This window comes from Scylla paramamosain, chromosome 25, assembly GCF_035594125.1.
Source record: "Scylla paramamosain isolate STU-SP2022 chromosome 25, ASM3559412v1, whole genome shotgun sequence".
NCBI classification, from domain to species: Eukaryota; Metazoa; Arthropoda; class Malacostraca; order Decapoda; family Portunidae; genus Scylla; species Scylla paramamosain.
Genome location: NC_087175.1, coordinates 15,103,753 through 15,118,593, shown reverse-complemented (window position 1 = coordinate 15,118,593; position 14,841 = coordinate 15,103,753). Strand labels below are relative to the sequence as shown.

Genomic DNA, 14,841 nt, shown 5'->3' with positions numbered 1-14,841 from the left:
TGAAGAAGAGGGGATAGTTGTCTGGAAGGTTGTGTCACGTTGATAGATGGAGGAATTGAGTTTTTGAGGCATTAAACAATACCAAGTTTGCTCTGCCCCAATCAGAAATTTGAGAAAGATCAGAAGTCAGGCGTTCTGTGGCTTCCCTGCGTGATATGTTTACCTCCTGAAGTGTTGGACGTCTATGAAAAGACGTGGAAAAGTGCAGGGTGGTATCATCAGCGTAGAAGTGGAGAGGACAAGAAGTTTGGTTTAGAAGATCATTAATGAATAATAAGAAGAGAGTGGGTGACAGGACAGAACCATGAGGAACACCACTGTTAATAGATTTAGAACAACAGTGACCGTCTACCACAGCAGCAATAGAACGGTCAGAATGGAAACTTGAGATGAAGTTACAGAGAGAAGGATAGAAACCGTAGGAGGGTAGTTTGGAAATCAAAGCTTTGTGCCAGACTCTATCAAAAGCTTTTGATATGTCCAAGGCAACAGCAAAAGTTTCACCAAAATCTCTAAAAGAGGATGACCAAGACTCAGTAAGGAAAGCCAGAAGATCACCAGTAGAGCGGCCTTGACGGAACCCATACTGGCGATCAGATAGAAGGTTGTGAAGTGATAGATGTTTAAGAATCTTCCTGTTGAGGATAGATTCAAAAACTTTAGATAGGCAGGAAATTAAAGCAATAGGACGGTAGTTTGAGGGATTACAACGGTCACCCTTTTTAGGAACAGGTTGAATGTAGGCAAACTTCCAGCAAGAAGGAAAGGTAGATGTTGACAGACAGAGCTGAAAGAGTTTGACTAGGCAAGGTGCAAGCACGGAGGCACCGTTTCGGAGAACAATAGGAGGGACCCCATCAGGTCCATAAGCCTTCCGAGGGTTTAGGCCAGCCAGGGCATGGAAAACATTATTGCGAAGAATTTTAATAGGTGGCATGAAGTAGTCAGAGGGTGCAGGAGAAGGAGGAACAAGCCCAGAATCGTCCAAGGTAGAGTTTTTAGCAAAGGTTTGAGCAAAGAGTTCAGCTTTAGAAGTAGATGTGATAGCAGTGGTACCATCTGGTTGAAATAAAGGAGGGAAAGAAGAAGAAGCAAAGTTACTTGAGATATTTTTGGCTAGATGCCAGAAATCACGAGGGTAGCTAGATCTCGAAAGATTTTGATATTTTCTGTTAATGAAGGAGTTTTTGGCTAGTTGGAGAACAGACTTGGCATGGTTCCGGGCAGAAATATAAAGTGCATGAGATTCTGGTGATGAAAGGCTTAAGTACCTTTTGTGGGCCACCTCTTTATCATGTATAGCATGAGGACAAGCTGTGTTAAACCAAGGTTTAGAAGGTTTAGGACGAGAAAAAGAGTGAGGAATGTATGCCTCCATGCCAGACACTATCACCTCTGTTATGCGCTCAGCACACAAAGACGGGTCTCCGACACGGAAGCAGTAGTCATTTCAAGGAAAATCAGCAAAATACCTCCTCAGGTCCCCCCAACTAGCAGAGGCAAAACGCCAGAGGCACCTTCGCTTAGGGGAATCCTGAGGAAGGATTGGAGTGATAGGACAAGATAAAGATATGAGATTGTGATCGGAGGAGCCCAACGGGGAATAATGGGTGACAGCATAAGCAGAAGGATTAGAGGTCAGGAAAAGGTCAAGAATGTTGGGCGTATCTCCAAGACGGTTAGGAATACGAGTAGGGTGTTGCACAAATTGCTGTAGGTCATAGAGGATAGCAAAGTTGTAGGCTTGTTCACCAGGATGGTCAGTGAAGGGAGAGGAAAGCCAAAGCTGGTGGTGAACATTGAAGTCTCCAAGAATGGAGATCTCTGCAAAAGGGAAGAGAGTCAGAATGTGCTCCACTTTGGAAGTTAAGTAGTCAAAGAATTTCTTATAGTCAGAGGAGTTAGGTGAGAGGTATACAGCACAGATAAATTTAGTATGAGAGTGACTCTGTAGTCGTAGCCAGATGGTGGAAAACTCGGAAGATTCAAGAGCGTGGGCACGAGAGCAGGTTAAGTCATTGCGCACATAAACGCAGCATCCAGCTTTGGATCGAAAATGAGGATAGAGAAAGTAGGAGGGAACAGAAAAGGGGCTACTGTCAGTTGCCTCAGACACCTGAGTTTCAGTGTGGAAAAGAAGATGAGGTTTAGAAGAGAAGAGGTGGTGTTCTACAGATTGAAAATTAGATCTTAGACCGCGAATGTTGCAGAAGTTAATGAAGAAAAAGTTGATGGGGGTGTCAAGACACCTAGGGTCGTCGACAGAAAGGCGGTCCGACCTGGGGACATTTATGGTCCCCTCCCCAGATGGGGACTCCGAGGCTGGTGTAGGAGTCGCCATGATGATTTTAAATTTTTTGAGTGAAGGGTGTGTGTGTTATTAGGTGCTTGTAGTTTTGTGTGGAGAAAGAGAGTTGTCTTTAGAGGGCAGGCTGTGACTGCCCCCTTGTATTGTGAGACACAAAGGGAAACGTTCAGTGAGGTCACAGCTGGGTTTAATGATAAGTTCACAGCACCCCCTGAACAGTGCTTTAGACCTCACTGGGAGTAATTATCGTTTCGGCAGGTGTCTTACTGCCTCCTCCTGAGGCTGACACAAAAAAAAAAAAATATTGCAGAGTACAATTCATACAATCCACTTACATTATAAAATATATTTTGATGCAATTAATTCAAGACCTACAATCCTTATACTTCCTATTTTATATTATTGTTATTTTCACCTCAGTTACATAGATATAATCATAGTATTTGTAGATTTCATATCCCTCTAACTTCATACAATAATTAGTTTTCCTTAATAATGTAGTTAGTAGTACAGTAGTGTACTTAATTAAAAATTACTTAACTAAATCTTAGATAAATGTGTGTTCCGACATGGAAATACTTGAACTTCGTTTATTAAATTTTTATTATTATTGTATATAATAATAATAATAATAATAATAATAATAATAATAATAATAATAATAATAATAATAATAATAATAATAATAATAATAATGATAATAATAAACTAATGGGATCTATGGATATGACACAATATGATAATGTAACTATTACAACGTTTCACATGTGTATACTTAAGATGAAGGAGGAGGGGGAAAGGAATAAGAGGAAAAGAGGGGGAGAAGGAGGAGGAGGAAGTGTAAAAGAAGGAAGGAAGGAGGTAGTGTAGAGGACAAAGTCAAAATGTATAGATGATTAGGTTAGGTAAAGCTACATAAGTGAGATTACGTTAGGAGAGGTGAAATGAGGTTACGTGAGGTGGGATGATTAAAGTTAGGTGAAGTTAACACTGCTCTAAGCTGTATTCTGCTGCCGCGGGCATCGCTGCGTTACCCACCCCCCTTCTTCCATGTCAACAGGTCATCTCAGCTGACGACCCGAACAAGGGCTTCGTTCTCACGTAATCTATAGGTCAACATTTTTAGACGTAAACATCGTGCCCTTACCACACTTACAACACCTCCTCTTTTCTCTCTCTCTTTCTCCCATCTTCGCTACTTCCTATCTTTCTCTAACTTTCTCTTCTTCTCTTATCTTTACCATTCTCTCTCTCTCTCTCTCTCTCTCTCTCTCTCTCTCTCTCTCTCTCTCTCTCTCTCTCTCTCTCTCTCTCTCTCTATGGCAGTACTATTTCTCATCCACTCAGACGCAGTTGACAGACATACATATGGCGCTACAACATGCCCACAGGTCCTCATACATATGGACTCTATAATTGTCATCAGATCCCTACACGCACAACTGAGTAACAATCCACACTTAACACAAAGGTTTTGCACAACAGCCGGAAGCATACAAGCCATGGGAAAGACCATCACCGTCAACTGGACCCCCTCCCTTGTGGGCATAGTAGGGGATGACAGGGCCGACACCCTAGCCAGGAAAGGCGCGCACCAGAATTGAACTTTAATATTACCAAAACCCTGAGACTGCTGATGAACAGGATGCTGCGACAGGTAAAGATATGCCAACAACAAAACATGCAAGCAGTCGGAGGATGGAGGAAGTGTCAGCGTAAAGTGGTTCAATGAGGAGAATGAGGGCGCAGTCATCTGGCCAGCCGGGGACTGTCAAGGCGGTATGAAGTGGTGCGTTCGCGGATACACCTCGGTTATCCCTGTAATTATAAGGCAGATCGGTATTGCCACAGCGGAGTAGAGACGGTGTCGCCTTTGTGCAGCGAGTGACTCTCACATACTTGAACACTACCTGAGAAACTGTGTGTGAGTGTCCTACCTGCGGGAAAAGTGTCCAGTGTAGTCCCCTAGATTAAGTCACTTCATCAACATCATCCCACAAACACTTACTGCTCACCCAGTTTTTATGATGCTACCTCATGACACCCATGAATATACATCCTTTTAGATTGTTAGTAATTATAAGCCATCAGGCGCCAAGACTGGTCCCTGGCCGACTTATATATATATATATATATATATATATATATATATATATATATATATATATATATATATATATATATATATATATATATATATATAAAATCGTTACTATTTGTGAATAAAAGTTCTGAATCTGAATTTCAATTTGTAGTGTTCTCCACGCCAAGGACACGGAGGCAAACACAGACCACAGTCTTGGGTTTATTACTGTTGTACAACAATGCCCGGGCGAGCTGCCACGGGTGACCAGCGCGAGAGTCGAGGCGAGACTGACCGCTATCCCGTGGGTGCCCCAGCTCCCAGGTGTTTGACCTGACCTGACTTCGAGTCTTTTCGGTCCCACACCTAGGAAGCTTAGCATGTAGGGAATCCAAGGGGATAGCGCGGAGTGGCTAGTCGGCTGGCCAGTCAATACATTACCCCTCTCCCCACGGAACGAGAAACAAAAGGGTACTACGAAGGCGGTGGCTGGAGAGACGGGAAAGGGACAGGGAGTAGTGGGGGTAAGAGGGGCGGGAGGGGGGGCCTGTCTCCAAGGCAAGGGAGTGGCTGGGCACAGGGCTCAGCAGAGAAAATCCATGCCGAGGAGGCGAGGGCAGGGGCTAGTCGGGTGCGCTGCAGGGACGGGCGGCGGACGGGTAAAGCAGGCGATGCACCAGAGGGCGGCGGGTGGATAGGACAGGTGGTGCACCAGCGGGAGGCGTCGTTGCGGGACTGGAGGTGATGCACGAGCGGGCTGCGTTGGGGCGGGACGGCAGGTGGCGCACCAGCGGGCGCGGCGGGCCGGGACAGGATGCGGTGCACCAGCAGGCGGCGGTGGGCCGGGACAGGAGCCGGTGCACCAGCAGGAGGCGTCGGGGAGGGAGAGGAGGTGGTGCACCAGCGGGCGGCGTCGGGGCGGGACGGAAGGTGGCGCACGAGCGGACGGCGGCGGGGCGAGGACAGGAGGCGGTGCACGAGCTGGCGGCGTCGGGGCGGGACAGGTCACATCACACCACAGCTGCGAGGGGGAGTCCTGGATGCGACACCGAAACCTCTGTAGAGCCGTAGGGCCTTCCCGCAGGGCCCGCAGCTCTTGGTCGCCTTCTTGCGCCGCCACTAATGCTGCATAGTCCACGGGAGGGGAGGCGTGTGAACGTGGCCACGCTGCGTGGGAGGCCACCGTCCCCAGAGCGCGTATCGGCACACCATCCCAAACAGTTTCGAGGTGAGGAAAACATGTGGCCACGTCAGGCGTGACGGCGGGAACGTCACGCATGTCGCTTGTGGTCGCCGTCGCGTGTCACGGCGTCACTCCAGGGATTACCAACTGTAGTGTTCTCCACGCCAAGGACACGGAGGCAAACACAGACCACAGTCTTGGGTTTATTATTATTGTACAACAATGCCGGGGCGAGCGGCTGCTGTCACTCATGGTTGCAGAGAAGTATCCCTCACTCTCAAGTAAACCCGTAAGTTTTATAATATAAATCATGACATTTTTTCAAATGCAGTATGTAGAATTAATGTGGATGTCACTCATAAGAATGCGGAAGATGCCGCTACTAATGTGCCTGAGGTTTTGTACGAGTGTTGTCAGCAGAGTCGATGCAAGGCAACGGCAAGGAGCCCAGCCACGGGTGGCCGACACACAGACGGCTGGGACACGCTCCTGCACGACCCTGATGACTCTCGTGTGTGGAGGGCCATAGACTGGAAAGGACACTATCAGACAAACACTAAAACACATACTACGTATCCTACCGATCAAGATTTTAAAACGTTTTTTGATGATTTTTTAAATCCAGCAGATGTGCACCCTGTAGGATCATATCCCTGTAGGATCAGATGATTCATTCGTCTGTTAATATCCCCCCTGTTAGATGATCCCATAGGTACAGAGGAAGTTCAACACCAAATCAATAATATTAAACCTGATAAGGCGTGTGGCTCCGATGGTATTTCACCTGGCATTCTCAAAATATTCCCAGCACAGTGGCTATTGACACTTACTGCAATGTTCAACAACGTATTTTTGTCAGCCACCTACCCTCTGTCATGATCTGTAGCCAAATTATCTACATTATACGAGTATAAGCGTGGAAACAGAGAAGAACCAAAAAACTATCGTGGTATAATACGGTGTGATAAATTTGTTAGCCAAGTTGTATGATATGGTGCTGTGTGCACGGTTAGGGAGATGGTTCAAACCTTACAATGAACAGGCTGGTGCACAAACAGGACGTGGTTGCATCGAACATATTGTAACTTTACGTTTATCAACCGACCAGCAAGGAAAAAAAAGAAAAAGAAAAAGCTTTTTGTAACCTTTGTAGATTTTACCCAAGCTTACGATCTGGTTCCGAGGCACATGTTATTCAGGATTTTGAAGCGTACTGGTTGTGGGTCGGTAATGCTCGCGGCGCTCGCCTCTATGTATCAAGTGACGAAGAGCATTATTGGTACGGCGCTTGTTACAGCCACTGTCGGTGTGCGTCAGGGAAGCTCCACGTTATGTCTACATGTGTTCGGTCCACATACTCTGCCGTTGTGACTCATGCTCAAAGTAAGATGTTCCATCTCAACAAATTTGTGTAATTTTTTAGTAAGAACAATGATGTCCCTTTTACTGTAAAAAAAAAAAAAAAAAAAAAGAGAAAGAATTTTTGATGCTGCGTTAATGTCTGGCATTTTGTATGGTTGCGAGTCTTGGCTGAATGCTGATGTGAAGCCGGTCATAAAAATATATAATTGGGGACTCAAACAGTTACTCGGCGTCTATAAAACAACTTGCAATGATGTGTACTACATCGATGCTGGCTATCCACCTTCACAAGATCTTGTACGTAGTAGGCAAAGAAAGTTTTCCGGGAGAATGTGGCGAAAACAATCTCAAATGAGGGATGACCCTCTCATGTTTGTTGTGCGCATTGTCATAGACGTACGATTCCATTGCGATGGAAACACTTAAGACCAATACACTGACTTCAAATTCGTCACGGAGAGTAATATACAGGGATATCAATCGCGATTTATCTTTACATGAAATTTACGTCAAAAAGCATAACATCCCTAAACATGAGAGGTTGTCATTCACCCGTTTCAAAATATCACCGTTTCAGAATATTTCCTGCGGTAGAGTGTGGTAGATGGAATAGAAGAGGGCGCGGGCGCATACATTTTGATTTTTTTTTTTATTATGTAGGAAGGACACTGGCCAAGGGCAACAAAAATCCAATAAAAAAAATGCCCACTGAAATGCCAGTCCCATAAAAGGGTCAAAGCAGTAATCAAAAAATGATGAATAAGTGTCTTGAAACCTCCCTCTTGAAGGAATTGAAGTCATAGGAAGGTGGAAATACAGAAGTAGGCAGGCAGTTCCAGAGTTTACCAGAAAAAGGGATGAATGACTGAGAATACTGGTTAACTCTTGCGTTAGAGAGGTGGACAAAATATGGGTGAGAGAAAGAAGAAAGTCTTGTGCAGCGAGGCCGCGGGAGGAGGGGAGGCATGCAGTTAGCAAGATCAAAAGAGCAATCAACATGAAAATAGCGGTAGAAGACAGCTAGAGATGCAACATTGCGGCGGTGAGAGAGACGCTGAAGACAGTCAGTTAGAGGAGAGAAGTTGAGAAAGACAAAGAGCTTTTGATTCCACCCTGTCTAGAAGAGCAGTATGAGTAGAAACCCCCCAGACAATGTGAAGCATACTCCATACATGGACGGATAAGACCCTTGTGCAGAGTTAGCAGCTGGGGGGTGAGAAAAACTGGCGGAGACGTCTAAGAACACCTAACTTCATAGAAGCTGTTTTACCTAGAGATGAGATGTGAAGTTTCCGGTTCAGATTATAAGTAAAGGACCGAGGATGTTCAGTGTAGAAGAGGGGGACAGTTGAGTGTCATTAAAGAAGAGGAGATAGTTGTCTGGAAGGTTGTGTCAAGTTGATAGATGGAGAAATTGAGTTTTTGAGGCATTGAACAATACCAAGTTTGCTCTGCCCCAATCATGAATTTTAGAAAGATTAGAAGTCAAGCGTTCTGTGGCTTCCCTGCGTGAAATGTTTACCTCCTCCACAGGAGGAGGCAGTAGACACCTGCCGAAACGATAATTACTCCCAGTGAGGTCTAATGCACTGTTCAGGGGATGCTGTGAACTTATCATTAAACCCAGCTGTGACCTCACTGAACGTTTCCCTTTGTGTCTCACAACACAAGGACGCAGTCACAGCCTACCCTCTAAAGACAACTCTCTTCCTCCACACAAAACTACAAGCACCTAAAAACACACACACACCCTTCACTCAAAAAAAATTTAAAATCATCATGGCGTCTCCTACACCAGCCTTGGAGTCCTCATCTGCGGAGGGGACCATAAATGTCCCCAGGTCGGACAGTCTTTCTGTCGACTACCCTAACTGTCTTGAGACCCCCCTCAACTTTTTCTTCATTAACTTCTACGACATTCGCGGTCTAAGATCTAATTTTCAATCTGTAGAACACCACCTCTCCTCTTCTAGACCTCATTTTCTTTTCCTCACTGAAACTCAGGTGTCTAAGGCAACTGACAGTAGCCACCTTTCTGTCCCCTCCTCTCTATCCTCATTTTCGATCCAAAGCTGGATGTCACGTTTATGTGCGCAATGACTTAACCTGCTCTCGTGCCCACGCTCTTGAATCTTCCGAGTTTTCCACCATCTGGCTACGACTACTGAGTCACTCTCAAACTAAATTAATTTGTGCTGTATACCTCTCACCTAATTCCTCTGACTATAAGAAATTCTTTGACTGCTTAAGTTCCAAAATGGAGCACATTCTGACACTCTTCCCTTTTACAGAGATCTCCATTCTTGGAGACTTCAATGTTCACCACCAGCTTTGGCTTTCCTCTCCATTCAGTGGCCATCCTGGTGAACTAGCCTTCAACTTTGCTGTTATCCACGACCTAGAGCAATTGGTGCAACACCCTACTCGTATTCCTAACCGTCTTGGAGATACGCCCAACATTCTTGACATTTTCCTGACCTCTAATCCTTCTGCTTATGTTGTCATCCTTTCTTCTCTGTTGGGCTCCTCCGATCACAATCTCATATCTGTATCTTGTCTTATCGCTCCAATCCCTCCTCAGGATCCCCCTAAGCGAAGGTGCCTCTGGCGTTTTGCCTTTGCTAGTTGCGGAGACCTGAGGAGATATTTTGCTGATTTTCCTTGGAATGACTACTGCTTCCGTGTCGGAGACCCGTCTTTGTGTGCTGACCGTATAACAGAGGTGATAGTGTCTGGCATGGAGGCGTACATTCCTCACTCTTTTTCTCGTCCTAAACCTTCTAAACCTTGGTTTAACACAGCTTGTTCTCGTGCTATACATGATAGAGAGGTGACCCACAAAAGGTATTTAAGCCTTCCATCACCAGAATCTCATGCACTTTATACTTCTGCCCGGAACCATGCCAAGTCTGTTCTCCAACTAACCAAAAACTCTTTCATTAACAGAAAGTGTCACAACCTTTCAAGATCTAACTCCCTTCGTGACTTCTGCCATCTAGCCAAAAAGATCTCCAATAACTTTGCTACTTCTTCTTTCCCTTCTCTATTTCAACCAGATGGCACCACTGCTATCACATCTATTTCTAAACCTGAACTCTTCGCTCAAACCTTTGCTAAAAACTCTACCTTGGACGATTCTGGGCTTGTTCCTCCCTCTCCTCCACCCTCTGACTATTTCATGCCATCTATTAAAATTCTTCGCAATGATGTTTTCCATGCCCTCTTTCAGATCTGTCTGTCAACATCTACCTTTCCTTCTTGGTGGAAGTTTGCCTACATTCAACCTGTTCCTAAAAAGGGAGACCGTTCTAATCCCTCAAACTACCGTCCTATTGCTTTAATTTCCTGCTTATCTAAAGTTTTTGAATCTATCCTCAACAGGAAGATTCTTAAACATCTATCACTTCACAACCTTCTATTTGATCGCCAGTACGGGTTCCGTCAAGGCCGCTCTACTGGTGATCTTTTGGCTTTCCTTGATCATCCTCTTTTAGAGATTTTGGTGAAACTTTTGCTGTTGCCTTGGACATATCAAAAGCTTTTGATAGAGTCTGGCACAAAGCTTTGATTTCCAAACTACCCTCCAACGGCTTCTATCCTTCTCTCTGTAACTTCATCTCAAGTTTCTTTTCTGACCGTTCTATTGCTGCTGTGGTAGACAATCACTGTCCTTCTCCTAAATCTATTAACAGTGCTGTTCCTCAGGGATCTGTCCTGTCACCCACTCTCTTCTTATTATTCATTAATGATCTAAACCAAACTTCTTGTCCTATCCACTCCTACGCTGATGATACCACCCTGCACTTTTCCAAGTCTTTTCATAGACGTCCAACCCTTCAGTAGGTAAACATTTCACGCAGGGAAGCCACAGAACGCTTGACTTCTGATTTTTTAAATTTCTGATTGAGGCAGAGCAAGCATGGTATTATTCAATGCCTCAAAAACTCAATTCCTCCATCTATCAACTCGACACAACCTTCCAGATAACTATCCCCTCTTCTTCAATGACACTCAACTGTCTCCCTCTTCTACACTGAACATCCTTGGTCTGTCCTTTACTTATAATCTGAACTGGAAACTTCACATCTCATCCGTAGCTAAAACAGCTTCTATGAAGTTAGGTATTCTGAGACGTCTCCGCCAGTTTTTCTCACCCCCTCCCCCAAAGCTGCTAACTCTGTACAAGGGTCTTATCTGTCCATGTATGGAGTATGCTTCACATGTCTGGGGAGGTTCCACTCATACTGCTTTTCTAGACAGGGTGGAATCAAAAGCTTTTTGTCTCATCAACTCTTCTCCTCTAACTGACTGTCTTCAGCCTCTCTCTCACCGCCGCAATGTTGCATCTCTAGCTGTCTTGGCCTCGCTGCACAAGACTTTCTTCTTTCTCTCAACCCTATTCTGTCCACATCTCTAACGCAAGAGTTAACCAGTATTCTCAATCATTCATCCCTTTCTCTGGTAAACTCTGAACTCCCTGCCTGCTTCTTTATTTCCACCTTCCTATGACTTGAATTCCTTCAAGAGGGAGGTTTCAAGACACTTATTCATTAATTTTTTACTACTGCTTCGACCCTTTTATGGAACTGACATTTCAGTGGACATTTTTTTTTTTTTGTTGGATTTTTGTAGCCCTTGGGCAGTGTCCTTCCTAAATAAAAAAAAAAAAAAATGAAAAGACGTGGACAAGTGCTGGGTGGTATCATCAGCATCGGAGTTTATAGGACAAGAAGTTTGGTTTAGAAATTGATAGATATAGATATTTAAGAATCTTCTTGGGACCCTATCAGGTCAATTAGCCTTCCGAGGGTGTGTTTAAGTCAGCGAGGGGATGGAAAATATAATTGAGAAGGATTTTAATGGGAAGCATGAAGTTGTCAGAGGGTGGGGGGAGAGGGAGGGACAAGACCTGAATCATTTAAGGTAGAATTTTTACCAAAGGTTTGAGCGAAGAGTTCAGCTTTAGAAATAGAAGAGATGGCATTGCTGCCATCATGTTGAAATAAATGAAGGAATGAAGAAACAAAGTTATTGGAGTTTTTTTTTGGCTAGGTGCCAGAAGTCACAAGGGTAGTTAGATCCCGAAATATTTTCACACTCTGCTGATTCCCCGGTCACATTTTTAAAAAGAATGAAAATAAGATAATAAACACTCACCTATTCAGGAAATAAAGATAAAATTAAAGTTAATGAAGTTGAGGGAGGTGTCAAGACATTTAGGGCCGAAATTAGAAGAGCAATCAGACCCTGGGGACATTTGTCGACCCCTTTCCAGATAAGGATTCTGAGGCTGGTGTAGGAGTCACCATACTAATTTTTAATTTTGAGTGAAGGATTTGTGTGCAATTAGGTACATGTAGGAAGGAAGGACATGTGTGAAGGAAGAGGGTTGTCTTTAGACAGCAGGCTGTGACTGCCTCCTTGTGGAGTGATGTCACGGGGGAGAGGGGGGTGCTAGGTTAAGGTTGAGTTTAGGTTAAGTGTTGTTTCTTTGTTTTAAATAAGAAAAAAATATATTAAATTTTGGGGTATTTTATTTAAAGTTGGTATTGATGTGCTTTTTATTTTGATTTACTTTATTGTTTATTTTAGTTTTGATTTAGCTGTTATTAATATATATATATATATATATATATATATATATATATATATATATATATATATATATATATATATATATATATATATATATATATATATATATATATATATATATATATATATATATATATATATATATATATATATATATATATATATATATATATATATATATACACTAGATTAGGTGCCACAAGTCATGCTTTCTGCCAAATACTTTTGACCTTGCTTTATATGGTACCGTTTTAGCTGGAGGTCTATAAGGCACAAGGAAAAAAAAAAAATCCGTGACAATCAGATTGAGTTTTATTGATGTTAGCTTCTAAATAAGAAATAGTTTTCTCTTCTGATTCATAATGATATCTAGAGAAATTAGTTCTGTTACCTTGAAGTTGTGGGACCTCCTATATCGGGGACTATGATAACTAACCAGTTCATAATAATAACAATTTAAAAGAATATATTTTAACAAGTAATCGGTGCCTCAGGAGTTTACCTTAATTTTTTATAGAAAACATCCTAACTGTGTAGGTGTTACATTCTACTCGTATGGTGTGTGTATCACTGGTATTTGACAACTATCTTATCATGACTTATGACTACTACCTTATCATAGAACAATTACCTTAATCTGTTTACACTCCAATATTTGTTTCCTTCCCTCTAAAAAAAAATAAAATAAATAAATGAATAAATAAATAAATAAATAAAAAATAAAAAATAATAATAAATAAATTAATTAATTAATTAATTATTCAAATAAATGAATGAATAAATATATGAAAATAAATAAATAAATAAAAATGAATAGATAAATAGATAACTGTTAAAGGGAATTTATACATCCTTCTCTCTGTGAACAACGATGTCGGTTAGGCTCTCACACAAATAATAATTTTGTGATCTAAATATTAACACAGAATTTCTCTCAAAATACATATCATAATCAGTTCTGGTATATTTTCTCTTAACCTACAATGTTTTGTGATTAGTATTTTTCATGAGACGAGCCCAGGAGAACCCGGGAATATTATGATAGTTTGTCCATATATATATATATATATATATATATATATATATATATATATATATATATATATATATATATATATATATATATATATATATATATATATATATATATATATATATATATATATATATATATATATATATATATCATATATATCTTTCATTATTTATATATATATATATATATATATATATATATATATATATATATATATATATATATATATATATATATATATATATATATATATATATATATTATAAGTTCAAGTTTGTCAAAGTGAGACTCAAGATCACGAGACACCAAGATCATATCATCAAGGTATACAAACAAACTATCGCCAATAAGACCTTGAAAAGGACTATCAACAAGTCGCTGGTAAGTCAGGGGTGAGTTACGTAAACCCATTGAGGTACGGAGCCACTCATAATGACCTGATGGCGTAAAGAAGGCAATAATCTCACGGCTACTAGAATCCAAAGGAATTTGCTAAAAATCTGATTCGAGGTCAAGAGTATTGAACAAAGAGTTATCTTTCCCTATGGACGGCAAAAAGTCCCATAAAACAGGAAGAGGATAACGATCAGGGACGGTCTGAGTTAACTTTTCGAAAATCAACTACAGCACGAAAAGAACCGCCTTTCTTTGGAACTTAAAACAGTGGTGAGTTCCATGGAAAATGTGATCCTTGGATGATACCGTCTTTCAACATTCCATCAACGAAATTCCGAACAACAGCACGCTGATTGTGAGGGAAACGATAGGAAGGCACAAAAGAAGGACGTGTACCACGTTTTAACCAAGAGGCTCATTAGGCAAAGCAACAGCTGGTTTGTGTTTGACTAGCAAGTCGAGGAGACGAGACTTTGTTGTTGGGAAGTGAAAACTGAGAAATGAGATCAGCAGCATCATGAGAAATATCTGTATTAGGAGAAACAGAAGCAACAAGGTGTGGAGAGTCATGAAAGAACCTGGTGTCGCAGACTTCAAAAGAACCAGGAAGTATGCCGTTCTTGAGGGAAATCGGGACATCAATTAGGCATCAGTTACATGATCTCGGACACAGGAAAGAGTACTTTCAAGAGCCAACCTATGAATGCGGACAGACTCTGGCAAAGATAAGACGCAGAAGTCAACATGTGTATTTATCACGCGAACGGGAGGGCGAACAGCATTGTGTTTGACTAGCAAGTCGAGGAGACGAGACTTTGTTGTTGGGAAGTGAAAGCTGAGAAATGAGATCAGCAGCCCAGCAGCAGCGAGTGGGCCCC

At 42.2% G+C, this 14,841-nt stretch overlaps 1 protein-coding gene across 1 annotated transcript; it reads right to left on the bottom strand.

Moving 5' to 3' along the window:
• Positions 1–4,974: 4,974 nt before the first annotated feature.
• Positions 4,975–5,670, bottom strand: LOC135113373 (uncharacterized). The gene has a single exon (XM_064028629.1). It carries the CDS (start codon positions 5,668–5,670, stop codon positions 4,975–4,977), a length of 696 nt encoding a protein of 231 aa, XP_063884699.1.
• Between the last annotated feature and the right edge of the window lie 9,171 nt (positions 5,671–14,841).

Coding starts and splice junctions, on each gene's coding strand:
- LOC135113373 (XM_064028629.1), bottom strand. CDS start 5,670: ATGCGTGACGTTCCCGCCGTCACGCCTGACGTGGCCACATGTTTTCCT.